General features: G+C 56.0%; 4 protein-coding genes across 4 annotated transcripts; 3 read left to right on the forward strand and 1 right to left on the reverse strand.

Moving 5' to 3' along the window:
• Positions 1–1,052: 1,052 nt before the first annotated feature.
• COCSUDRAFT_39121 (hypothetical protein) lies at positions 1,053–7,197 on the forward strand (the record flags this gene model as incomplete). Its single annotated transcript, XM_005651943.1, has 15 exons — positions 1,053–1,458; positions 1,658–1,771; positions 1,801–1,997; positions 2,189–2,322; positions 2,578–2,786; positions 3,065–3,222; positions 3,392–3,522; positions 3,810–3,991; positions 4,181–4,332; positions 4,692–4,775; positions 5,054–5,179; positions 5,472–5,630; positions 5,880–6,029; positions 6,341–6,511; positions 7,018–7,197. The coding sequence occupies 15 exons, from the start codon at positions 1,053–1,055 to the stop codon at positions 7,195–7,197; spliced, it is 2,553 nt and encodes an 850-aa protein (XP_005652000.1).
• A 601-nt stretch (positions 7,198–7,798) lies between these two features.
• Positions 7,799–12,773, reverse strand: COCSUDRAFT_55463 (hypothetical protein; the record flags this gene model as incomplete). Its single annotated transcript, XM_005651944.1, has 10 exons — positions 7,799–7,852; positions 7,994–8,117; positions 8,368–8,560; positions 8,694–8,829; positions 8,934–10,663; positions 10,776–11,529; positions 11,671–11,805; positions 11,960–12,121; positions 12,248–12,362; positions 12,622–12,773. 10 exons carry the CDS (start codon positions 12,771–12,773, stop codon positions 7,799–7,801), a joined length of 3,555 nt encoding a protein of 1,184 aa, XP_005652001.1.
• A 952-nt stretch (positions 12,774–13,725) lies between these two features.
• On the forward strand, positions 13,726–15,813 carry COCSUDRAFT_21410 (WD40 repeat-like protein). Its single transcript, XM_005651945.1, has 6 exons — positions 13,726–13,851; positions 13,988–14,237; positions 14,410–14,580; positions 14,778–14,888; positions 15,085–15,219; positions 15,447–15,813. The coding sequence occupies exons 1-6, from the start codon at positions 13,742–13,744 to the stop codon at positions 15,621–15,623; spliced, it is 954 nt and encodes a 317-aa protein (XP_005652002.1). The 5' UTR covers positions 13,726–13,741; the 3' UTR covers positions 15,624–15,813.
• Positions 15,814–16,074: 261 nt separating this feature from the next.
• On the forward strand, positions 16,075–25,718 carry COCSUDRAFT_52173 (PEPCase 1). The gene is made up of 20 exons (XM_005651946.1): positions 16,075–16,135; positions 16,205–16,384; positions 16,617–16,709; positions 16,861–16,995; positions 17,261–17,434; positions 17,743–17,835; positions 18,116–18,325; positions 18,748–18,941; positions 19,255–19,405; positions 20,036–20,145; positions 20,461–20,674; positions 21,228–21,440; positions 21,730–21,885; positions 22,252–22,398; positions 22,773–23,003; positions 23,438–23,560; positions 23,965–24,042; positions 24,289–24,405; positions 24,742–24,834; positions 25,146–25,718. The coding sequence occupies exons 1-20, from the start codon at positions 16,085–16,087 to the stop codon at positions 25,260–25,262; spliced, it is 2,880 nt and encodes a 959-aa protein (XP_005652003.1). The 5' UTR covers positions 16,075–16,084; the 3' UTR covers positions 25,263–25,718.
• The last annotated feature ends 238 nt before the right edge of the window (positions 25,719–25,956 follow it).

Raw genomic sequence — 25,956 nt, forward strand, 5'->3', positions numbered from 1 at the left:
CGTACGATAGTTCTATGATCGAGCCGTCTTTGATTCGTCTAGGTGGATGTATCCATTCTAAGGGCTCATGATGAGACATCGAACCGGGACCAAGTCGACAACACCCTCTCCATCCAGGACTGGTGCAATGAAACAGGAGACAAAGTAATCATCTTCGAAATACTTCTGCGATATGCATAACGACAGCGATCAACAGTACTGGGCCGTTCAAATCAATAGCAGCAACGGCCAAGAAACACCTAGATAGGCAACGTCAAGCATGAGAAAGTATATAACAAGATTGCTGCAAAACAGCAGAAGCGGTAACTCCTTTGCTTTGATGAGAACAAAGAAGTGAAGTCTAAGTGACTTGGCTAAGCCCGACCCTATAGAGGCGATAATCCTTATGTTCTGGTGTAAGAGTCTATTGCACATTGACCAACGTGCCCGTTCTGTCTGCACCTCATGAGGATCAGTCAGTGACCTTAAATATCACAATAAGCCTTTCGATATAATCTCGAGTCATCGGCCTGGACTAGTCGGAGCATTGTATCGTAAGAACAGAGGTCGTCAACAGGGAATGGTCATATGCACAATTCAGCTGCAGACCTAGAGGAACTTCTGAAGACACTGTAGAGCACCAAAAACGATGGCAGTAATAAGCTGAGATTTGGGAGCGTCAACACGAAAAACTTTACCTCCATGACTCCAGAACGCAGGCAACTGCTTGAACGTGTTCTGTCTGAGCGGCAGGTGCAGACCCCAACTGAGCACAACATCATGTTGTGATTACATATTTACTCTTGCAAAACGATGGCTGCTAGGCCAACAATGCACTGAGTGCCATACAGGCACGCAGCAGGAGCAACTCAGAAGCATCACCCCTGAGTGTGAGCACCCCATCAGAGCGATTTCAGCGCGTGCAGAAGCTCCTTGAGCAACGCAAAGCTCGAAGTAAGTCCATCCAAGCACACCTCTCCTAAGTTTCCAACTCAGCTCCACTAAGATGTCTGGGCTGATGTTTGTGCACATACATGCAGAAATTCTCGTGCTGCGGCTCGAATAGCAAAGAAATGGCTGGTGCAGGGTCAAGCAGTGGAGGGGCAGGCTCCGCCGCCCTGCTATCACCAGAGAGCACAGTGGGTGCGCCATCAGAGGCGCGCTATGGAGGCCCCTCAGGGCTTCACCTCAGCCCAGGCAGCGATGGCAGTGATGAGCCAGCCTCATGCTTTGACACCCCCTACAGCTCGCGCCAGCCGCCGCTGCATTACTCCCTCGACCGCTCAGAGGCAGCACAGCCCCTGCGAAGTCAACCCCACTCACATCTTGGAGATCTGCAGATTGACTCACCGGGAGACAGCTGGCCTTTCAGCCACACGGCGGCTGCCCACAGCAGCGGGCATGAGCAGAAAGATTCACAGGGACTGGAAGCTTCTCCTGCCGAGGAGCGGTGGCCGGGGCGGCTGCAGGGCAGTGGCGGTGCGCTTGACAGCATGGCGCAGGCGCTGATGTCACCCGTGGCACTGACATCAGAAGACGGCAGCACACCGAAAGGGTTGATACATGTGCAAGGCCGCTGGGGCGCCGATGAGCGACCAGCAAGCACTACCAGAGCAGTAGGGGACGCAAGTGAACAGTCAGGGTCCCCAGAAGATCCAGGTGATGCTTGCTTGAGCAGGCATGGCGGTCAGGGGCATGCACAGCAGCGCCTTCAAGGGCGTGAGGGTGCAGGCTCCCCGGCAAGCTCTGCGGATGGGGACGGGCACAATTATGGGGAAGAAGTGGGAGCGCGGTGGGAAGAGGGAAGTCCGGGGCATGCAGCAGAACGGAAGGTGGACGAGGGCAGGAGGCTGCTGGCGCTGCTGGGAGGGGACGCGGCTGGGCCCATAGAGCTGGACACCGCCATGCTGTACAGCCCGGCCTCCACAGACACCAGCAGCCACAGAACCGGCGATGAAGCTCCTCCATCGGCCAGCAAAGCGGCGCCTTTGCGTGCCACACCAGGCAGCACACACCAGGTGCGCCTGACTGCTGCGACAGCACCTCAGGACGAGTAAATGATTACTTCTGGAATAACATGTGCATGAACAACAGCTCTGGCTTCCTGCCAGCTGCGCATGCTTAAGGTGGGGTGTAGATGTTTGACTGAGCAGACTCAAACCCCAATAAGGGATGTCAAATGGAGAGGATGTTGTGTTCGGTGTGGCAGGATGTCGGGCAGTGGACGATACCGGCCAAGTATGGGGAGGGAGGTACGCTGTGGAGCCCCAGCAGCGCAGCGACAGAGCGCAGATCAATGAGTGCTCCCAGGGAACGCCGCTCGCCTCAGACCACCATTCCCAAGTGCGACTCACCCCCATGCATACAGAATTGCATCTTTGCAGCTACCAATTCAAGCTCCGTGTCCATTTAGCCATAATTTAGCCTAGTGGCCTTAGCCGGCCTGTGCTGCCCCCATCATGCCCCGCTGGCAGTTGTTACAAGGTGGAAAGGGCCATTGGCGGGCTCAGCATAGACCCGAAGCAACGCAGCCATGCCTGCATAATGCCGCCAACATGGTATGCTAGACAGAGCCGAGAATTCTGGTGTGTGGTCCAGGGAGTTCAGGCTGAGCGAGACGAGCCGCAAGCACTCGCGGGCGGCGGCTGCGCAGCGCATTCTGGAGGAGCGCAGGCGCGACATGACCTTCCGGCCGGCCCTGCTGCCGCCGCGGCCGCACAGCCCCGCGCTCGGCAGCGAATCGACGCTGTCCGGCGAGGCCCGCATCGCCCGCCTGGCCCAGCCGCGCACCCAGCTATGGGAGAAATGTGCGCTCTCTGGTCCCTGTTTCTTCAACTCAGCAATTCCTCACATGTGCTCGTGGACAATTTGCATGCTGTGATGGAACGCTGCAGCCTCGTCGGCTTGAATTGATGCAGCCGAGGAACCTATTTTTGAGTCAATCCATACATAGACCACCTGTATCCCAGTTCGTCCGATCACTGGCATGACGCCGCTGACGTAGGATAGATTGACGGAGGTAAATTGGAGATTTACTGGTGAAAATATTAGCCTGGTCAACTAATCTTCCAAGGATCGCACTCAGGCGCTGCGAGGAAGCGGGAGGAGGAGGGTGGCGAGCTGGCACACTGCACGTTTGTGCCCAAGACCGGGCGCGGGCCGGCCAGCGGGCCCAAGGCCACCGTCGCGCGCCTGCCCGCCCCCACCCGCCTCTACGCCCACCACGACTCCAAGTACCGCCAGGTGCCTATCCCGTCCTTTCACATCCCAAAACCTTTCTTGACTTTGCTTACTATACCGGGGCTGTTCTCACCCACTGTTATATGCGCAAGTCTCGCGAGTCTAAAGTGGCCTGCACCGTTTAGCCTAGGTTTGGAAAAGTCACCTTGACAAGAGGTGGGTGCTGGTGCAGTGGGAGAGGCTGAGGGCGGAGAGGGACGAGGAGGAGCTGAGGGACTGCACCTTTGCACCGGCTGTCAATCCGTCCGCCGAGCCGCGCACGCCCCTGCACAGGCGCCTCAGCGAGCTGCAGCGCCAGCGCAGGTGCGCGCAGCATGCCGGCACCTGTCGCCATCCCACACTCACACCTGAGCTCAACATTCCACACAGCCAGGACAACTTTTATTTTCTCAGTAATATGCATGCAATTGGTGATTGTTTTCAGGCTATTTAGAAGAGAAACGGAAAGATGCCAACTGTACTACAGTACTATGAATGGCCAGGGTAGTGGGAAGATGACCACTTGCAATGAGAGGAGGACGCAGTCTCGTTGGGGTGTATTGCAACTACTCAAGGAACAACAGATGAGATTGAGGTCCAGTGCGTTTCAGTGAGCGGCTGGCACGCATGCGGTTGGCGCGGGAGGCGGCCGATGCGGACGCCACCTTCTCGCCGGCGGTGAATGACAAATCGCTGCGCATGGCGCTGGCAAAGCAGATCCGCGAGCTGCGCGACGAGGTTCCCGCCTCCCAGCGCCTCAGCGCTGCCCGCCCGCTGCCCGCACCAACCCCTGGTGGGCAGCCCGCAGTGTGTTATGACCTTGTGCATGCAATTGTCTTTGACTGGCTGTTCTCTCAGCAAGCAAGTCAAGTTGCTGGCCTCCTTCCTCCTGCTTGTCACTTACCCCGGGGCACAGGCATTTACAGATAAGAAGGGTTTGAGAGGGGAGTAACAATGGCGAGATGATGTTGTGGGGGTGCAGATGCGGAGGCGGGTTTCACTTTCGCGCCGGAGCTGTGCCGCACGAGCGAGCGGCTGCTGGAGGACAGCGCGCAGCTGCCGGGCAACTTCTTCGAGCGCCAGCGATTCTTCCACGACCTCAAGCTGCGCCGCCTGCGCGTGCTCCAGTCCGAGGTGCCCTGTCACATCCTTTATGATGCTTGGTGCTATGCTTTTTACAATCGCTTTCCAGCTTCCCTTATGGCATGCGCTGAGAGCCTGCAATGTCGTCAAAGAAGAAATGTGGTGCGCTCTTGTGTGCCTGGCATTCAGACTTGTTCTCCCTGGTCCCATGCAACGCGTGTAGAGTTACTTTTTAGAAGCCAATATTGCATGCGCTGAAAGGCTGCAGTCTGGTCAGAGATCCCAGATCTGACCCAGTGCGGTGCAGTTGTCAGTTGCAAGCTCCACATGCATGGAGTGATGGTGTCTTCTGAAGAGGTGCAAAAGAAGTCATTGAGGCCTGTGACAGATTTCAGTTTGTGCTTGGGCAGGAGGATGCGAACTGCACATTCTCGCCAGACACCAAGGGCCAGTCGGCAGTCATCCTGGCAGCATCTGCGCGGTCGGCGGACCATGTGGGCCAGAGCACCCTTGAACAGGCACGCACCAAGATTTTACAGATGTCACTATTGGCATCACTTGTCAGATCTTACGGGTGGTGCACAAAATTCTCACACAAGTCAGCGTTTGGAGGGGCACGATGCCACCCTTCAACAGGGCTGCAGCAGACAGCGCAGGCCACGCTGCCAGCCTGTGAGCGAGTGGTTCCCTGTCCAGCGAGTGATATTGCCAGCGTGAAGCTGAGCTTGGAAGAGAGGTTGTGGTGTGGCAGCGTCAAGGTGTTGCCTCGCAGGCGGAGCGGCTGGCGGTGACGGACAAGCGGCGGGTGGAGGGCGCTCGCGCGGGGGTGGCCCATGACTACTACTCCCAGTTTTCCTTCCAACCCGCCATCAACGAGCGCTCCAGGCGCCTCGCCAAGGTGCATACCTCCTTGCCTCTCAGGTCTCCACCCGCATGACCAGCTGTGGTGTTCTGCATTGCAAGGCTGTGGTGTTCTGGATCCTGAGCCTGTTCCAAGCAACTCAGGGGGTCGCTTGCAAGAGGGCTGAAGCGGGCTCTAGGCAAGTTTGCAGAAATGTCCTGTTGGTGCGATGTTCTGTGGGTTGGTGGGGCCGGTCCTCTCCTTGCATGCGCCTCTGAGCGTAGCTAATCAAGCTCAGGGTCTACCTGATCGCAAGAGAAGGTCAGAGGAGCTGGTGGGGGAACTGCAGGGCGGGGACAGGTTGGGCGAGCTGACGAGCAGCGAGCGGCGGCGCGAGAGGCGCGAGGCGATGGCGGCCGAGGCAGAGGCGCGAATGGAAGCTGAGTGCACCTTCCGGCCGCGCCTGCACTCCCGCCAGGGCGCCGACCAGGAAAACCGCGACCCCGCGGTGCGCGCTTCATGGCCCCTTATGCTCCTTTGAGAAAGGCCTGTGAGGCTCTGCTGATCAGCCACTAGGAGGGGCTGTGCTCTGCTTCCGCCTGCCGTTGATATTGGTAGCTAAGCTCGTTTTCTGCGGTCCCGTTCCCGGAAATGCAGGGCAGGAGGGCAGGAGTGACATTTTTGGGGGTCAAGTTATATTGCTGCGCACCAAACGAGCATGGGATTGAGCATAACGTGGGTGGGTGGGGGCATGCAGGAGAAGGGCAATCTGTTGCGGCGCATAGCGGAGCAGCGGGCGGAGCGGGAGACGGCGCTGGAGCAGCAGCGGTCGCGGCGTGAAATGGCCGAGTTGGCCGACTGCACCTTCCGCCCCACCCGCGTCTCCAGCGCTCCGGCCCCTCCCACGGTGCCTCCTGCACCCTTGCCTCTCCCCCACCTTTACCACCAGATCATTTTTTCTTCATCAATCATGTTTGTTTTCAAGTGACGGCAGCAAGCATGGGCAGATGCTAGTGGTGGCACGAATCCCATTGTGTCTTGCAGTGACGACCAAGCCAGCAAGTCTTTGCCTGACAGATATACCGTATTCAACTATGGGCTTGGCCAGGTCCAGAAAGTGTTCCTGAAGGCCAAAAGGGAGCCAATGCCGGCCTTCATGTTGCCTGCAGTACGAAAGTGCATGTTTTGAGAGCATGGAGTGTGGTGAAACTGGGTCAGGAGGAGGTGGCAGTGAAGGGCATGGAGGCGTACATGGCCACTCGGCAGCGCGCGCGACAGCTGGCGGCGGAGCAGGCCGCGCGGGAGGAGAAGGCGTTCATCCTGCACCCGCGCGACTCCCACGCCCCCACCGTGCCCCAGCCCTTCTGCCTGCGCACCGACCTGCGCGAGGTGCCATGCACTCCCCTGACCTGAGCTCCGGCTCATCTACTGCGCCTATCACTCCCTTTAATGCATTGTGAACTTGTTGGAAGTCCTGTATCTCCGGAGAAGGTGCTTCACAACCCCGGCCAGCGAAAAGCAGTCTACTACCGTATACAAGCAGAGAAGCTCAAACGTCAGCTGTATGCACTCCTCTGAACTCTTAAGTTTTGCTCTTCTGCTGTGCCAATCTCTGCTCCCAATTTATTGAGGCTGAATTACGCTCTCCTTGCATTGCTGTTGTTGTTCGGACTCTAGGATTTTGGGAGAAGGCGGGCCACAATGCCAGCCTGTCAATGGCAGCCCTGCTATATGATCAGAGGACCTCAGACGTCTGACATCCGGTGCCAGGCCGCGCTGGTTACCATTCAATTCTTTTTTACCTGTCTGTTGTTGAGAACGGAGAAGTGCACCGGGTGAAGAGAGGATTTTTTAGATCTATTAAGTCTGAATGTAGTGCGTGTTGTGCTGCGCAGAAGGAGACGGAGGGTCGGCGGCTGCAGCTGCAGGCGGCTCTGCTGGCGGAGTCAATGAGGGAGTGCACCTTCCACCCTAACACCAACGAGGCGCTCAACCGGCAGCTGCTGGACGCCATCCTGGCCTCTGATGATGACTGCGACGACGCGCGCAGCACTTGCTCTGTGCAGACACTCTGACAAAAACAGCGCACGTGAACGTTGAGAACATTGTTGACTGGAATTGTGGGGCTCATGCATGATTGATTGAGGATATACTGGAATTGAGCAGAGTCAGATGTTTGTGACAGACATGGTCATAATTATAAGTAGCTTATGATAGAAGGTGAAATAAATTGACATGCATGTGCCTATTGCACAGGCTGAAGCTGATGCACGCGCATAGACTGCAGAATTTGCCGCAGTTGTATGCAAATGTCATTTTACAAAACGTCATTGCATTCTCTGAACACATGATCAGAACAAAAGACCTGGCAACACAATCCGGGGTGTTTTTCAAAAAATTCTCAGCATATGTGTTGTGGCCGTGTAATTGGTGATCTTGTCCTTCACTCACAATTGCCACCTCTCACACCACCCCTCACATGTACAAGGTCTGACTCAGCTGTTTGCGGCCCTGACAAGCTCTGTCTTGCATTGCATAGCCTTCAGATCTGGCACGCACACCATCATTGCAGGCGAAATGCATGCCTTCTGCACTGGCGGACAGCGCCACAGCACCTGACAGAGGAGTCGGACCCTCTTATACAGATATTATGCTTCACGCCTTTTGCGCAGATTCTCACTCCTGCCAGGGTCCAGGATACGCCGTCGCCCGAGGCGTCCTCCGCATTTCCTGATCACCAGGTCCGACGCTTGAGCGCTTTCCCATCTCAAAACGCACCAAATAAATATGCTGAGCGGCTGCGCAGCATGCATGCAGGAAAAGTGCGATAGGTGCACTGCATTGGAAGCAAGCGTGTGCAGAGGTTCTCACCTCAGCGAAGCGGGTGCGCGCGCGTGTCACTCGTGGCTCGGAGGCCGATCCGGCGGCCGGGGCCGTGTGCGGCGGCGTGCGCTGCGCGGGGGAGCCGCGGCCGGCCGAGCGCGAGACGGGCGTGCTCGATGCACCTGCATCCAATGGGGCATACGTCACTAATACTGACTCAAACGTCCTTATTTGACCAGGCTACCACAGAGATCCTCCTGTGGTGGGCATTGTTTCTTGAAGAGGCAAATACGGGCTTGTATGATGTGCAAAATTCTGGTCTGACAGGAGCCCATGTCTCTCAGTACACACTTCCCAACTTGTCATTGCAACAGAAGATATACCATGAAGTGATATCGCAATTGTCTGTCCAGGCTGGAGACTTGCCTTTCTTGGGCCTGCCTCGTGGGGTGCGGTGGGAGGTCTCGAGGGGCGCCTCCTCCTGGGGGACACTCGGCACCAGCACTGGGCTGGGCGCATGTGCTGACAGATCCATCATCGATGGTTCGCACGCCTCGCACGTCTGCTCTGCCGCAAACCTGGACAACTTGTGAGCTACCCGCCCCTGTCTTCCGCCTGCAGAAGGTGCAGCACGCCCCAATGATGCACCATGTTCGACACTGCCAGAGGGTCACGTGCCACCCTGAATGTATGGCAGGCAAGCATAGACTGAGATTCTCGAGCTGGATTAAGTGAAGCAGCAATTCACCGGCTGCTGCAGGAAGCTGCTGCTGTCCACTTGAAGCCTGCCTCGGCCACAAATAGACGGCCAGTGCCAGGGCTGTCGTGCCCAATAAAGCTGCTGCCAAAACCAGAGCACGCTGCACCCAGGACTGGCGAGACGCCTGCGCAATAGGAATGACTTGAATAATTTCACACCCTGGTGGATTGGTGTCCTATTTGTCTTGGGAATACTTTTTTTGATTTTGTTTTGACACAGCAGCCTCACCTTTTGTGGTGGGCCATGCAATTCGTTGTTGGGCTCTGTGGAAATTGATGCCTCAGCTTCTGCAGGGTCAGCAGGCTCGTCTTGGCTGTCAGCCGTCTGCTGTGCCACCTCACCTGCCTCATTGCTCTGTGGCGCTGACTGCATGAGGTCAGAGGCACCCTCAGCTGTGGCAGGAGCTTCTGGCTCTGCAGCTGCAAGGCCCTCATCCGCTTGAGGCTCATCTGCAGGCTCCTCTGCTGTGTGGCTGTCAAAGCTCAGGGGAGGTTTCTCTGAGACTGTGCTGTCCTCAACAGGGGCAACGTTCTGCAACTTGTCCTCAGCAGTGTCGCCATCAGCCTTGGCCTCTGCGCTTGTGCCAGAAGCCACGTCATCCTCAATTGTGCACTGCTCTCTGGCGCTGCATGGTCGATCTGTCAAGGGAATCTCTCCTTCTTCAGCCTCCCACTCACTCTGTTGCTCCTGCTGGGAGTCTGCGGCCTGCTCTGGCAACGCATCTTCACTTGCCTCTGCGCCCTCATCAGCCGACTTGCTCTCTGAGGCGGCATCAGCAGGCTCCAGCTCTTCAGGTGTGCTTTCAGATGACTGGTGGCCGCCTCTGCCGGGCCACCGCAGCACATGCGTCTGCGCTGGCGCCTCTGGCGCGTGTGACACATCATCTGCCTCATATTCTTGGGGCAGATCGCCAGCAGCGGGCTCTGTCTCGCTGCCGAGCCAGCCTCCAAACCAGGCCCCGGCGGCGCGCGCGGCTGCGCCCAGCCGCCCCTCTGCCGCCTGCGGCGCGTCTGCCGCATCGGCTGCCGGCCGCTCGGCAGATGCGCGCGCATCGTCCGGCAGCACGGCTCTCGCGCTCTGCTCCAGCAGGGCAGCCCAAGTTGCCCAGCCACCGGCCAGCTTCGCCCGCAGATGGCCGGCCGCCTCCGACGCCTGGGCCGGCACCGCTCCGGCAAGAACCGGCAAGACCTTTGCAGCGAAGCCGTCCTTTGCTGCGCTCAGCTGCTGCGGAAGTCTGTGCAGCAGCGTCGCGCCGTGATACAGCTCGGAGGAGGGAGGGGCCGTGAGCTCGCCTGCGCCGCTTGCTGCGTGCCACCGGCCGAGCGCGTCGCTGCCTGCTTGTGCGAGACCCCCCACTCGTGCCGCTGCCGCCTCCGCAAAGCCGACGCATGCAGGGCACCGCTCAGACAGGGAGGCCGCCAGTCGCTCGGCCGTGAGATGGCATGCAGCCGCGCCTCGGGCCACGAGGCCTCTCACGCTGGCCCGGATGGGAGAGAGCTGAGTGCTGAGGCTTGCCGTGGCCCGCCCGGCTGCTGTGCGCGCTGTGCTGACGTGGCTGCTGAGGCTGGGGTGGACCTCCTGCCAAGTCAGCGCGATCTCGCGCCGAGCAGCTGAGTACATGCAAGCCGCCTCCCGGCCAACAATACGACCCAGGCTGTCGGCACTGCCTTGGGCTTGCTGCATGTGAGCGAGAGGTTGCAGTTGGGACATGCAGCGGCCGAACGAAGCGGCGGCGGAGCCGTAGAAGCCGCTGTGTAAGGCGGCGAGCCTGTCCTGGCTGCCTGCCATGTGGTGCCCTGCTAGCAGCAAGGCAGTGGAGCCCAGCAGCGCTGTCAAAGCGGAGAGCAGCAGCGCGCTGCGCAGCCATGAGCCTCTGCTGTCGCGCCCTTTCTGAGTTGGCTGCGGCAGTGGCTTCTCTGGTGATTTCGCTGTTGTCGCCCAGCCTGCCTGAGACACCCCTGCACAGAAAAGGGTTCTATACGTGAGTGACAGAATCGCAACTCTGGCAAGTCTGTGTCAAGGTCAAAAGGCCATGGCAGCAATGAAGTTCAGGCAAGCGCGTGCACACACCTGCATCAGCGGGTGCTGCAGGCGCCTCGGCAGTCTCAGAGCAGCCGGATGCCAGGATCGACAGCGAAGCCATCCTCTTCCCAAGCTTGGCATCGACCTCTCCCTCCTGCATCCTGGCAGCATCTCCTGCCATTGCCGCGCTCTGCCAGCTGTGCACCAGCTCCTGAGCACCCGCCGCAGCCTCCCCTGAGTGCAAGAGCTGCTGTCTGGGCAACTGCGCAACGCCATCTGCCTGCAAATTTTGCTGGCGCGGCAAATGGGCTGAATCCGGCTGAGCCGCCGCGTCCTGCATTGCCTCTGCGCCCGGGCCGGGACCGGCTGCGGCGGTGGCCGCGCGCGCCGCCTGCGCGCAGCGCAGCGCGGCGGCCTGCCGCTGCACGCCGGCCTGCAGCCGGTCGACGACGGCCGCCGCGCGCAGAACCTCCCGGCCGGCCGGCGACGCGGCGCCGTCTCCGGCGGCGTTGACTGCCGCGGCTGCGCGCGCGACGCCCTCGTGCAGGCGGTCCACGACGGCTGCGGCCTCCCGGACCTGCGCCCCTGCCTGCGGAGTGTCATCCAGTGCCCACTCCCGGCAGGGGCTTACCGGCGCCGTGTGACGCCCAAATGCCGGCTGAGCCGGCCTCTGCGCGGCGTCCTGGTGCCACAAAGCTGGGGCCTCTGGGGAGCTGCCGGGCTCGGCGGGTGGCGCGAACAGCGCTCGAGTGACCGAATTGCGCAGATCGATGCTGCTCGTCTGGCCATGTCCTGCGCCATCCTGCAAGGACACAGCACGTTCAGACACTCGTCCATATCTTGTTCAGCAAACAGGAAGTGTACGCACAGACTGCGCAAATAATTTTGTGCCTGGGCGCGGGAAATGGAGACTCATTAGGTGTAAACATGCCTTTGGTCTTACCTTGCTGTAGGGTTCAGGGGCAGCTCCTCTCTGGACAGTCGGCGGCGCGGATTTTGCGACGGCGCGTCCTGCTGATCCGGACTGCGGGCTCTGAATGAAGGTCTGCACCCTACCAAGCCACGGAGAGCCCGCCACCTGTCAGCACATGCGGGTCTGATCATTCATCCGCCATTCTTCAAGCAATGCAGGGCCCGACAAACGATCTTTTGTCCATCCATGCAAGTGCTGTAGTCCTCTAATCAAGATGGCAAAGCATCGAACGCAGGGTGACACAGGCACAGGGTGGCACCTGATCTTGAATGGCTGAGCGAGGCGTGGTGCAGGCATTGCTCTCCATGGAGCAGGTGCTGTCGCTGTCAGAGTCCAGGTAGGCCTCGAAGGCAGGATTGTTCCTCAGGTAGGGCTCGTCCACAGCATTCGGTGAACTACTGCTCTCCTCATCGCTGTCTTCCTGCACGAGCATCACAGCCAAGGAAGGCATGACCCGCTGAACGCCTGTGACCATCTCTGCTCCCATTGACGTGCCTGTTCACTCCTGGAAATGTACAGGTGAGAAATGAGAATATGGAGTGCAGACCTGGTTCATGGCCTGCCTAGCGCGCAGCCTGCTGAAGCCTGCAGGGAATGCGCCTGGCGAGATCGAGGGCCCAGCTGGGGTGGCCTCTGCCAAAGGATTGGTCCGCGTAAAGTGCCTGCATTTTTGCACCCTCTTAAGCATCACTGCAAGGCCCACCATCTGACAATCAGGGTGCCCCACGTTGGTGTGTTCAAGGTACCGTGAAGCATGCAAAGGGGTTGATCTGGATATTAAAATGGCAGGAGAGTGGTGCAGGTGGGACTCACTGGGCTGTTCCAGTGGGTGGGAGCCCCAGAGGGGACATAAGTGGCCGGAGGGTGCTGTGTCCCAAGGGGAGCTGAGACTCAGCCGGCATGTGTGACATCGCCACTGACATGCCAGAGGTTGTGCGCGATGGCCCCATGGGTGTGCTGGCAATGGAGAGTGGGCTGTGCGGGCTAGGGGAGACAGCTTGCAAGCTGCTGAGCTGCCTCAGCTTCCTTTCCTCCTCGGCCTCGAACTGCGCACACTCCCATTGGATCATCATTTGAGCGCTGTCTGCTTTCTTGCAAACACCTCATGACGCCTGATGGATGTCTGAGAAAGTGTGGCGACACGATCAGGTGGCGCAGCATAAAGAGCGCCTTGAGCACTCGCCTGCTTCTCGAGGTTTTGCACAGTAGGTCCTCCAATAGGATCGTCGGGGAAGACTGTGCTATCGCTCAGAGAGGCTGTAGGTGCCTGTTGATGTTAATGAGTGCCAATCAGCAGCATGGCACGAAGGAGATTAGACAAATACCCGATATGATATTCACCACGAGCGTACCTCTCCGATCACACCACGTTTCCTGTTCGCAAATGCCGTGCTACGAGAAGCTGCAAGGGAAACAAAGGATGTCACCAAACAAAATTAATCAGTGACTCTGTGAGAAACAAGGAAACAAGAGAACAAGCAAGTCTAAATGAAAAGAGAGAATAAAAACCACTTGATGTACCTTGCTGACGAAGTATCGACATTGTAAGACCCTCATCAGAAGATGATGACTCTGCTCCAGGAGAACCAGTCTGAAAAGCTTGCCCTCTAGTGTTCGAAGACTTCAAGACAGATATGGGACCTCCTAGCAACGAAAGGGGTTGTCCGCCATCCATCAAAATGCTTCTTAGAACAAATGTGCACGGTAGTATCTTGCAGGCTCACAAAAACATCCCAAAGACAAGTTGACAGCTTCTACCCATCCTGGACTGAGTTTCGCCTTCACAGCAACAGATCCGTGTGATCATTCATCAGCGAAGGGATTGACGAATGTCCTATTTGGTGCTTTTTCTATTGCTGGGGGAAATTTCTTGCTGCTTGCGCAAATTTGAAACTTGGAAGAAGCCCTATATAGGGTTTATATTTCATGGATTTATCAAGCCCTACGCGGGAGATGAGACATCAGGCCAAGATGGAGGCGGCGAGCTGCAAAAGCTGCTGATGTCCAAAACATAGGTGTTCAGTCATTGATTCGAGGCAGCATGGCTGAGACATTGTACCACCGTGGGAGCCTCGAGGGCCACGCTGGCTGGGTGACGTCCATCGCCACGCCCCTAGATCCCAACTCAGACACCATCCTTTCCTCTTCTAGGTGGGTATCCTATCAAATTCGATCATATATATTTGATTCTTTGAAACATAAGAGTGGACGAATGCTGGTGTTTATACATGTGCAGTTGCTCGATCGGAGCTCACTTTGTGAGAATCACTTTTGGTGCTCTCTTCAGGGACAAGACCATTCTGGTGTGGACCTTGACTCGTGAGGAGGGCAACTATGGATTTGCTAAGCGGTCGCTGAAGGGGCACTCGCACTTTGTGGAGGATGTGGTCATCTCCTCTGACGGCCAGTTTGCTCTGTCTGGCTCCTGGGATGGCACTCTGCGTCTCTGGGACTTGAGCACTGGACAGACCACTCGCCGTTTCCTGGGACACAGCAAGGATGTCCTGTCCGTTGCATTCTCGATGGACAACCGACAGGTACTTTCATCAGACCTGTTCTACCATCCAGATCAGACCTGCTACTGAATAGCCCCAGCACAGCGGCAGGCATTGACAGACAATGTTGAGGCACACCAAGCACTGCATGAAGAATCTTGCGGCCGAAAGGCTGACAGAAGGATTGCGGGAATAATGAATGGCTGCACTGCAGATCGTGTCTGGCTCGCGCGACAAGACCATCAAGCTGTGGAACACCATTGGCGAGTGCAAGTACACTATTGCCGAGCCGGATGGCCACACTGAGTGGGTGTCCTGCGTGCGCTTCTCCCCCGTCACCAACAACCCCATCATTGTCTCCGCTGGCTGGGACAAGCTGGTCAAGGTGAGCTCCCAAAACGCATGCCTTACCTTTCAGGCACCTTGGCTAGACCTAACACAGTATCCTATCAAGCTTACAGATTAAGCAGAACTACATGTGATTCTCAAGTGGTGTACCCCTGGAGTCTGATGAAGTTCACAGGAAGGCGAGTCAAGTGGTGGCGAAGCAGGGGCCTGAAGGCAACCGGTGGTGCTGCGCAGGTGTGGAACTTGACGAACTGCAAACTCAGAGCCAACCTGCAGGGCCACAGCGGCTACATCAACACAGTCACCGTTTCCCCCGATGGCTCCCTGTGCGCGTCCGGCGGCAAGGTGCGCCATCATCTGCATCCTTGATGAACCGCCATTTGCATGAACTGTTCACCACTTAATTTGCTGTGTGCGCAGCATTTATTGCTGCTTGGAGCTGGTATTCTGAGAGATGTGTGTGGGCGGAGGAGCAATGTGCAGGATGGGGCGGAAGGATGATTATGGAAAATGCCAGAAAAGGAATGCTTATTTTGTGCAGGATGGCGTGGCGATGCTGTGGGATCTGGCTGAGGGCAAGCGGCTGTACAACCTGGAGGCAGGCGAGATCATCCACGCGCTGTGCTTCTCCCCCAACCGCTACTGGCTTTGCGCCGCCACCACAAACTGCATCAAGGTCCACTCTCTGCCCCACAACATGACAGCAGTTGTCATTGGTGATAGACAACGTCTCTCTCGCTTGCAGGCATGGTCTTGGTCCAAGCAAAATTGCTATGTGGTTGCTCCGAGCAAGTCGCTACATAGACAATCAAATGGGAGGCTCAAGCAGGGGCGTTGCTGTGGCAGTCTTTTAGTCAGCCGCTTTGATGTCTGTCTGATCATGTCTTGCGGCTTGCTGCGCAGATCTGGGACTTGGAGAGCAAGAGCATTGTGGACGAGCTCAAGCCGGACTTTGGCGAGCTTGGAAAGAAGGCGCAGGTGCCCTACTGCGTGTCCCTGGCCTGGTCGGCTGACGGCGCCACTCTGTACTCTGGCTACACCAACGGCAAAATCGAGGTCTGGGGCGTGCGCAACGTCTGAGAGCTGCCGGCTTGCTTGAGGTTGTGTTTGCAACGGCTAGCTGCCAGCCTGCCGCAGCAGAGATTGCATCTTCTGTATGATTACCTGGCTGTTTGGAAGTCTTGGCAGCTTGTATTGCCAGCAGATTTTGCTTTTTTCTGCTTCTGCAGATTCTGTAGTATCACATCGTCTGTAATAGGTTGAGACGTGACCCTTAATAGGAAGGAAGGAAGGAAGGAAACACATCAACTCCAGAATGAAAAGACGCTATTCCTCTGTCTTGGCAAAAACCACTTTTGAGGGTCACCCTGCCAAGGAACGCAGTCGTATCACCGTGGAAATTTTGTCACATGTCTCACATGCACCAGCACGATGTGAAATTGCCTGATCGGCACTCTGCATGTCGTTCGGTGTGGTCCATACCGCTCTGGAATATTAGGGCTGTCGTTTGCCAATCACTGGGTTCCAGTATGGCGACAACAATGGCTGTCCCCTCGCTCAAAGCACCCAGGCTTTCCCTTAGACAATCCCTTGTGACAGCAGATTCTCTGCCCACTCAGCTGCCACACACATTGTCAGAGGCCAGACTACTTTTGCGTGAGGATGATTCTCTTCTGCGGAACACGTTCTTCGAAATTGTGTACCATCACCACCCAAACCTTGCCGACAGGATCGACGAGATATACAAGCTGTCGCTCGCATGGTGCAACTCAGAATCGGACAAGGACTTTCAGGCTCTCGAGAAAATACTCTCGGGGTTGAATCCAGACGAATTGATCCTGGTGCGGGGCTCTCTCAGGACCTATTCTATTATTCTGCCCTAAAAGATCTGGAGCGGGTTTTGTAGAATACATTCAGACAGGACACTTGCTTTTGATTGAAAGCTGCGATTTGCTAATATAACACTTTATATGTGTAGGCAGAATTGCCTCAACTCTTTTGAGCATCTATCAGGGTGTAAAAGCATCTGGAGAGCAGGCTTGATCCTGACCTTCTCTCTTGATGTCTGTGCAGGTCTCCAGTTGTTTTTCCCAGCTTCTCAACCTGCACAACTTATCAGAGGAGATCAGTAATGCACAGCTGGAGCGTGCTGTCCGCATTGGCGAGGTGAAACCCCTAGACCTTGAACCAGCAACTGTCAGCACCCAGTTGCTTTGCAGCTAGCAAGCTATCTACAACCTTCGTTCAGCCATAAGAAGGAAAGCAGTCCTCTTGTGAGTGACAAAAATTCTGAGGAAGCGCAATTTGTGCCAAACAGGTGGAGCAATCCACGAGGTCCACCAACAGGTCCTTCAAGCGGCTCATCAAGGTGAATGGGGTCAAGCCTGAGGAGATCTACAAGACCATCTGCGAGCAGACCGTGGAGCTCGTCTTCACTGCGCACCCCACCCAGGCACGCTGCAGGACCATATATCAGCTTCTCACCTTGATTTCAGAAGGCCACCACCTCTGGCATACTTTTGCAATGTCTATTATTGTCTGGCTTTGGATAGTGGATCGACATAGCACAGCGGTGTTTCTTCAAGAGATAGAGTGGCCACAGGCTGTGACCATGGGTATGGCCATATGGGACATTGTTGCACACAAGGCAAACACAAATGGATTGATGCTCTCCTCAGAGGAGGTGTGACTGACGAGAATTTGAATAAAATCTGCAGGCGCTGCGGCAGTCGCTGCTGAAGAAGTATGCGCGCATCCGGGCGGACATGGACAGCCTGCACAACAAGCGCCTGTCGCCCTACGAGAAGATCGAGACTCTGGAGAGCATTCGAGGCCAAATCCAGGGCGCCTGGCGCACCGACGAAATCCGCCGCCAGAAACCGTCACCCCAGGCAACCACCCCCCTCCAATATGCCCTTTTGGCGATTAGATGTTGAAATCTTAAGGCACTCGTGTGAGGCAACCCTGTTGCAAGGCGTGCAAAGAAGGGAAGCGCAGGCATGGCTGACTCAGTCTAGGGTGCACTGAGTTAAAAGTGACTTTTGAAGATGAGATGTGCAGATACTTTGTCTGCGCCAGAGCGAGACACCTGTATCAATAGTATGCGTTTCATGGCCAGTGCAATGGCATTGCCGAGTTTGCCTGCTTCCATAGCAAGATGAGCTCAAGCGCCTCAATAGCATGTTGTGGGTGTGTGCAGGCGGAGATGAGGCAGGGGCTGTCCTACTTCCACTCCACCATCTTCAACTCGCTGCCCACCTTCTACCGCCGCATCGATACCGCCCTCAAGCAGGTGCCCCTTCGACCACCCGCCTCTGGCATCACTCCTGTCAAGTCTCAATGTTGCATTTTGCAATCATGCCAAGCAGAGTGGATGCAGCCGTTGCACTGATTGCTGGCACTTCACAACATCTCTGTTCCAGGCACTTAAGCGTATTACATCAATACTGACGTTGAGCTGGCTTTATTCCTCTTCAGAAGTTCAAGCGCCAGCTTGACTGAAAGCTCTCTGACAGCCACTGTATCGCCACCTCACACGTACTGTGCTGACTTGGGGTCTGCATTGCGCGCAGATCGGGCAGCCGATGCTGCCGCTGACGCACAACCTGTTCAACTTTGGGTCGTGGATGGGCGGCGACCGCGACGGCAACCCATTTGTGACGGCTGACACGACACGCGATGTAGTCATCACGGCGCGCCTGGCCGCAGTAAACGCGTTCTTCACCGCCATCGAGCAGCTCATGTTTGAGCTCTCCATCTGGCGCTGCAACACCGAGATGCAAGCACGTTCCTCTCCTAATACTTGCGCAAGTCAGTGTCTGTTTGCCCGAGTCAGCTATGTCTTTGCATGTCTACCTTGCCTAACTTGTGCTTTGAAGGCTAACAGGTCAAGTCTTCTTGGCACCTGAGCGTGTACATTCAATGTGCCTGCGCTTCACCGGTGCCTTCCAAGATCTATTTCTTGTGGCGCCTCTCGCGCTTGCAGTACTTTGTTTATGGCATTGCTGTAGATTGGCATTGCTTCAGAAGCTTGCCGGTGATGCCACCTCCACTTGCTGGTGCTGCATATTTCATTTGATCTGGGTGTACTCAGCAAGGCATTGCTATTTCTATGAAGCAGGAGAGGCGGCCCTGGGTTGTCAGGTGTTTGGTGGAAATAAAGTCCATAAGAGAGGGTTTTTTGACGAATTTTGTGTTTTGACAGGAGCTGGCGGAGGCTGTGCACTCGAAGCAGGCGCCGCACGAGCAGGCGCTGGCGGACGAGCGCAAGAAGAAGAACTTTGTCGAGTTCTGGAACGTCATCTCCCTCAAGGACCCCTTCCGCCTCGTGCTGTCCGAGATGCGCGACCGCCTCTTCCACACCCGCGAAATCCTACACCACTGCCTCGTGCACACCAAGTACGGCGCTTCCCCTCTCCTTCCTTTGCAGCTCACACCCTTCCCATCTACACTTTCCAGCTGCTTTCCAGCTCCTCACATGCACACCCTCAAAACCTCCTTCGGGCTTCTTCTTGGTATCTTTCAATCTTTGAACATGAGAGGCTGCGCAGAGCCCAGATTTGTGCATTTGAGAGCAGAGTTTATGTGGTCCTAAAGAGTTCACCCAAGCAGGAATGCAGTCATTGCTGCAGAAGCATGGAAGTCGTGCGAGTGGGGATTGTGGATCAAAATACACAGCTGTTGCATGACATTCATGCTGGGGTGTGCGCAGCCTGAATTTGAAGGAGACTCTGGAGAATGATCCTGAGGCGTACTACAACAAGGAGGAGATGGTGGAGCCGCTGCTGGTGATGTACAACTCACTCATCGAGACGGAGGACGACTCCATCGCCAACGGCCGCCTCCTCGACACAATCCGCCAGGTCAGCGCATGCTTCATTACATAATCATGATGTTACGTAATGTAGACATAAGGTCATGATTATGTCTTCGTTACATTATCATGACGTTCTCACGATTGCTCCCTCGTCTGGCAGTCGCGTGGCTGCACTCCCTTATTGAGCAAAGACTCGCTAAGGTCAGGGGAGCTGCACCAGCATGCATGCATCAGGACACCGTCTTTTGATGCAGGCTCTGCGCTCATGCCTCTTTTGCCCAGATGTTGTGCCATAGATGGGGGCCAGAGATGGCCCATGCATGCTCCACAGGACTGTGTCCACATACCTGCAGCTGATGAACTGCTGCATGCATATGAGTTCAGCTTTGGTAAACATGCATGGGTCTACCTTACAGGCCCCTGCTTCCATGTTTTGAGAGGTCCCACTGAAGGCACACTGCGTCCGTCCACCCGCACTTTCGTTAATGGGCCTCTTTGGCAAGGCATACACTCTGAGATTAGCTGCGTGGCTGGTATGTAGTTACACGCAATGTGCTTCTTTGGCAAGGCATGCATGCTGAGATTAGCTGCGCGATGGTGTGTATTAAGAGGTAATTAACCTCTTTGGCAAGGCATGCATGCTGAGATCAGCTGCGTGGCTGGTGTGTGATCACAGGTGCAGTGCTTTGGTCTGGGCATGGTGCGGCTGGACATCCGGCAGGAGTCCTCGCGCCACAACGATGTCCTCGACACCATCACCACATACCTCGGCATCGGCTCCTATAAGTGCGTGCCCCCTTTTTTATTTTCTGCCCCTATTGAGCAGCCTCTGGATGATAAGGTATCCATGTTGGAGCCAATCGTCTGGCCACTTGTGCACCAGGGCACCATCGCCGGAACATTCCGCCTTTGTCGGCTGAATTGGGTGATACGGATCATTCTATACGCTCAGTGTAATCCCAGCATAGAGGGACTTATTGATATACTCTCACCGGGGTGGCTGGGGGCTCTGTGGCGCAGATTTGTTTATAATTTACCCAGGCACAAGGGGCCCAGCTTGTGATCCAATTACTGAAGTGACTGGATGGCTGTGGGATGCAGGGCGTGGAGCGAGGAGGAGCGGCTGAAGTGGCTGCAGAGCGAGCTGACTGGTAAGCGTCCGCTGCTGCCCCCGGGCATGGCAACAACGGCTGAGGTGGCGGAGGTGCTCTCCACCTTCCGCATCCTGGCCGAGCTGCCGCCCGACTCCCTGGGTGCCTACATCATCTCCATGGCCCACACCGGCTCAGACGTCCTCGCCGTTGTCCTCCTGCAGGTCACTTTCTTTCCCTTTTTGTTACCTCGCTTGCCTCATTTGGCAGCTTTCTGCTCATGGCAGGAAGCCCTTCTTACTTCGCCGCTATTTCCTGCTCTTTTATTTGGGTCATTCCCTCTCTTGTGCTGCTTGTTAGGGACGTGCTAAGTAGCGCTAAGTGCTTGCCTTCTCTTCTTTGCTTGCTTTGTTGGGCTGCATTGTGCCAATGAATGGGTTTTATCACTGACACGGGGCTTCAAGCCATGACAGGAATCTGCAGCTTGCTGCTTGTGCATGATAGCGCGTCGTACAGGCATGCCAAGATTTAGGTAGATCTGTTGCTCCAAAATTAAAGATATCTCAGTCTTATTTCCCTGGGCTGCGGAGATTGTTTTCCGCACCTCCTGGTTTTGCACGGAGGGAGAGGTACTTCCTCATAAACGAAATAATCTTGGCCTGCCCCAAGTCATTTGCAGAAGTACGCCTTGCAGACACCTGGATCCTGTGACACGGACATCCAAGCAAGGCTGCAGTCGACACACAAATGACCTAATTCCGTGGTGCTGGACTGCAGAGGGAGTGCGGGGTGAAGCAGACGCTGCGGGTGGTGCCGCTGTTTGAGACGCTGGACGATTTGGAGTACAGCGAGTCGGCCATGGAGCAGCTGCTGAGCAACCCATGGTATGCAGACCACATCAAGGGCGTCCAGGAGTGCATGATCGGCTACTCCGACTCCGGCAAGGACGCCGGCCGCCTCGCCGCCGCCTGGGGGCTCTACGAAGTCCAGGTCCGCTGTAAAAACGAAAAATGTCCTTGCCATCCTGGGGACTTGAACCCGTGCACCCACGTCTCTTCCTGCCCTTCCTCTTCCAGCATGTCCAAGATTGTTACAAGTACCTCTTGCTCATGCCGATCAGAGAGCAACTCACCTGAGGCTGCCGTTGCTTTCTGTGGAGGGTTTCAATGAAGTTAAAGATCCGTTGCTCTCTGTGGAGGATTCCATGAAGAAAAGGAGCAGTCTTGAATAGAAGGGCAACGGCATAGAGCCTGAGTGTGCATTGAACGGGTGCGCGCAGGAGAAGCTGGTGGCGGTGGCGGACAGGCACAACGTGAAGCTGACGCTGTTCCACGGTCGCGGCGGCACCGTCGGGCGCGGCGGCGGCCCCACCCACCTGGCCATCCTCTCCCAGCCGCCCGGCACCATCAAGGGCGCCCTGCGCGTCACCATCCAGGCACGACTTGCCCACTTGCATCTGCAACTCTTTGAGACGCTGGCCTGCCGTTAGCTACTTAGCTGTTACAGCAAGTGCAGTGACCATTGGAGGGCAGGAAGGCATGCCTGCGTGCTGCAGAGTGGACCATGAAGCAACAGCGTTTCAGGAGCCGAGATCTCTGTCTTATGCAGGCCATGCTGCCTATTGCTTCTTTGGGTCGTGTGTAAAAGTTGTTGTTGACCTCGTTGAAGGCGCTGATGCAGTCAGTCAGGTTTTGGGTTGCCCCGGGATGCCCGAAACCCTGATTTCTGCATTAGTGCCTTCATCAACATCAAGAACAAATTTGTAGTACGTGCAATCACTGACTCGTCCACCGCGCTTTAGGGCGAGACGTTGGAGCAGCAGTTTGGGGAGAAGGAGGTGTGCTTCCGCACGCTGGACCTGTACACCAGCGCCGTGCTAGAGTCCACACTCAACCCCGTCGTGCAGCCTAAGGCCGAGTTCCGCTCCGTCCTCAACGAAATGTCCAAGGTGCATCTCAGAACCCTCGTGCTTGGCACATGCATGGAGCATTTGCTGCTTGCTTTTACCTCCAATCGCCCTCTGCTCCTGTCCACGTCCTGCCTTCCCTGGGACCTTGTCTGCATCTCTGTCCCCCTCTGTAACTTCATGCCCAGTTCAGCATGCAATGTTGTTCAAGCCTCCTGGCCAGGCATAGCCCTTCCTTGCCGTTGAGCCTGCTGCAAGTGCCGGAAGCATCCCTGCAGCACACACAACATCAATCATCCTATTATGACATTTAGCAATTTCATGCTTCCTTCCCAGAAGATGGCACCTTCATGTTCCCTTACATGAAGGTGACAAATCCTGTCGGCTGACGGCGTTCCCTGTGCATGCGCGCGCAGACGTCGTGCGCGGCGTACAGGGGTGTGGTGCGGGGGGACCCGCGCTTCATCGAGTTCTTTCAGGCGGCCACGCCCGTCAACGAGCTGGGCCGCATGAACATCGGCAGCCGCCCCGCCAAGCGCAAGGCCGCCGGCTCCATCGACGACCTGCGCGCCATCCCCTGGATCTTCGCCTGGACCCAGACCCGCTTCCACCTCCCCGTCTGGCTCGGCATCGGAGACGCATTTCAGGTGCTGCTCCCTTGATTTAAGCAAAAAGAGAACTAAAGAAGTCTTGATCCTGCGGGAAATCCCTACGGGAACCTGTTTAATATGGCAATTTTCAAAAGTGCGGGGTCGAGACCGGTCACTACGGTAGTTCTGCAGTCAAATCAATGATGAATATTGCGCCGTAAGTGCAAGATTGGAAGGCTTCTCTGGTTAAGTGTGTGCACGGTGGAGAAAAGTGGGGCTTTTACCCTGTCCAGCTCAGGATGGTGGCCTGGATGCAGCTCTAGCCCATTGCCCATTTGCCCATTTCGTGCCCATTTCGTTCCTTCTCAGGAGTGGGCTTGAACCACGATCTTGCGTGCAGCCATGCATGGATTGGTGTTCTGAGAACACTCTTGACAACAGGAGAGTGTTGTAGAGGACGCTGAGTTGGGAAACTGTGCAATGCTGTGCAGGCGATGATAGACGGCGGCAAGCTGGGCCTGCTGCAGCAGATGTACAAGGAGTGGCCCTTCTTCTCCGTCACCATGGACATGATCGAAATGGTCTTCGCCAAAGCCGACCCCCGCGTCGCCCAGGCATGGCCCCTTCCTGCATTCATCTGACATGTCCACATGCTGCCCTCCGCAGACATTTTCACAGCCTCTATGAAGCCAAGATAGAACGCATACATCAAGACAGAGCGAGCGCCAAAGAAGGGAGGAAGGGCTGCCTCGCAGGTGTAACAAAGTGCAGAGTGCACCAACGACATAAACATCTCCCGGCCCAGGAGCACTGATGATCACATTGCATACTACTCAAGGCAGTCAAGTGTTGCTAGTTGAGGGTTGGGACATGACCTACAACCAGGCAGGATTGAAGGTCAGACCCAGGAACAAGTACCTCTGTCGCTGCATGGCATGCCTGTTGAGGCGGCAGTGGTCATGCAGTGGCGGTACAGTGAGTCTTCTTGGTGCGCTGATCACTGAAGATGTTGCTGCAGTTCTATGAGACGGGCCTGGTCGACAAGAAGCTGTGGCCTTTCGGCGAGGACCTGCGGAAGCGCTTCGACCAGACCCGGGTGAGTCATCGTGCTGAGTCACCACTTCACATGCACATGCACAACAATTTTACCGGCCGGCACCCTGCTTCATCTGCCTTAAGAATATTTCTCCCACCCCACGCCACAACCTGGCTTACTGAGCATGTTTGGCTTCCTGCTCATGAATGCACCATGCCGGATTTCCAAAAGCACTTCTTTCATCCCCCGATCTGCAATTGTGTGCTGGGGAATTGTGTGCTGACTTTGCTGCCTGTGTCTGCGCAGACGCTGCTGCTGAAGGTGATGGACCACAAGAAGCTGCTGGAGACGAACGATGACGTGATGCTGCAGCAGAAGCTGGCCCTGCGCGCCCCATACATCACCCCCCTCAACATCCTCCAGGTCAGCGCCTGCCCTGCCCTCCCTGCCCACAAGGCACTCTTCTTAATTTACTAAGATCACCAAAGTCACCCTGTCGCCCTCTGCTTGCCCGTTTTGTGCCTGCTTAGTCACCTCCTGCCAGGTGCACCCGCCTAGAACCTGCACTCTCCAGAGTCCATTTGCCACACCATTCTATGATGGTTGTCATGTGATCAGCGCCAGAGCTGTTCCCATCAGCAAAGCATCGCCAGCATTCGGGACAGACTTGAGACGGGTGTCCTCGGGATTGTTGAGCAGGAAGGGGTGTGGGGTGTACAAGTTTTAAGGAAGGGGAGGTGATTCATCGCTGGTGTGCAGGTGTACTGCCTCAAGGCGCTGCGCGCGATGGAATCTGGGCAGGGCATCGACAGCGCCTACAAGGACTACAAGCCCGACGACCCCGCCGTGCAGGCGCGTTCCCTCCATCCAGCCCTTCTGCCTTTTCACTCTTTTTATCACTGGAAAAGCTCTCAAGATGACTGCAGTTTCAACATGTGGGTTTTCAGCAAAGAGCGTCTTGGTCCTTGACAATCAAGCTTCTGGAAGCTAGTCTTGGAAGGTCGTGGAAGGAAGGCAAAGTGAAGGCACTCGCTGCAGGGCGGTTTTGAGCTGACGTGTTTGCCATAAATATACACACAGCTAGAATGCAAGACATACAAGGCATTGGGAGCGCCAGAATTGCAAGTGGGTGATGTGATGGGGTGATGCATGCATGCATGCAGGCGCTGCTGACCCGGGACATTTCGAGTGCCTGGAAGGACCCCTACAAGGCTGCAGTGGAGGACACCCTCATCATCACCATGAAGGGCGTCTCAGCCGGCATGCAGAATACAGGCTGAGCAGATTTTCTTGGAGCGTTCAAAGGATCGAGGCGCTGGACATGTCAAAGTTGTGCGTGGATTGATGCGGGTCGAAAAAGTTAGGTTGCCAGGGAGCGAGTGAAATGACCATGGGTCCGGAGAGCATAAGATGCTCCAAGTGATGTCTTTGTTGTACAGCTAAGCCTAGCCTCACAATTTGTCTGGTCGCTTTGAAAACTTTAATTCTGCATCAATGCCGTGCGCATGGGTGATTGTTACCGTAGTGACTCTGTTGCACAAGCTGATGCATTGCCTCAAGAGTCAAGAGGGTTGGTGCATGTGTGACTCGTGTATTTTGGCATCTGGTTAGAGAATCGGCGCCATTTGTTGGACCCAATTTCTCCAGCCGGTCGGCGACGCACAATGCATGGCCACCGGTCGATTCACCTAAAATTGTATTTAAGTATACGCTGCACATGTAAAGGAACAATTCTCAACTTCAAGATCAAATGGGGTGCATGCAGTGCACAAAGCATGTCACATATTAGTCTGAGAATTGTCATTTCAGTGAGGTAAAACAGGCATGCACTGCATGTGCCTAAATTAGCCTTAATGATCCCGAGGTAAATCGTGACGGGGGCCACGGAGATGTAGAGTGCCGTCTCTTTCATCGCCTTACTTCCAATCGTGTGTCAAAGAATCACCAGGAGAATAGGAAGGTCAAGCAGAGCAC

This window comes from Coccomyxa subellipsoidea, assembly GCF_000258705.1.
Source record: "Coccomyxa subellipsoidea C-169, whole genome shotgun sequence".
Taxonomy (NCBI): domain Eukaryota; kingdom Viridiplantae; phylum Chlorophyta; class Trebouxiophyceae; family Coccomyxaceae; genus Coccomyxa; species Coccomyxa subellipsoidea.

What these genes read in the sequence shown, in the direction of transcription:
- COCSUDRAFT_21410 (XM_005651945.1), top strand. Translation starts at nt 13,742, where the DNA reads ATGGCTGAGACATTGTACCACCGTGGGAGCCTCGAGGGCCACGCTGGC. An exon ending in TGTGCGCGTCCGGCGGCAAG is followed by an intron (nt 14,889 to 15,084) that starts GTGCGCCATCAT and finishes TATTTTGTGCAG; the next exon opens with GATGGCGTGGCGATGCTGTG. An exon ending in CCACCACAAACTGCATCAAG is followed by an intron (nt 15,220 to 15,446) that starts GTCCACTCTCTG and finishes CTTGCTGCGCAG; the next exon opens with ATCTGGGACTTGGAGAGCAA.
- COCSUDRAFT_52173 (XM_005651946.1), top strand. Translation starts at nt 16,085, where the DNA reads ATGGCTGTCCCCTCGCTCAAAGCACCCAGGCTTTCCCTTAGACAATCC. An exon ending in TCCTCGACACAATCCGCCAG is followed by an intron (nt 19,406 to 20,035) that starts GTCAGCGCATGC and finishes GTGTGATCACAG; the next exon opens with GTGCAGTGCTTTGGTCTGGG. An exon ending in TCCTCAACGAAATGTCCAAG is followed by an intron (nt 22,399 to 22,772) that starts GTGCATCTCAGA and finishes ATGCGCGCGCAG; the next exon opens with ACGTCGTGCGCGGCGTACAG.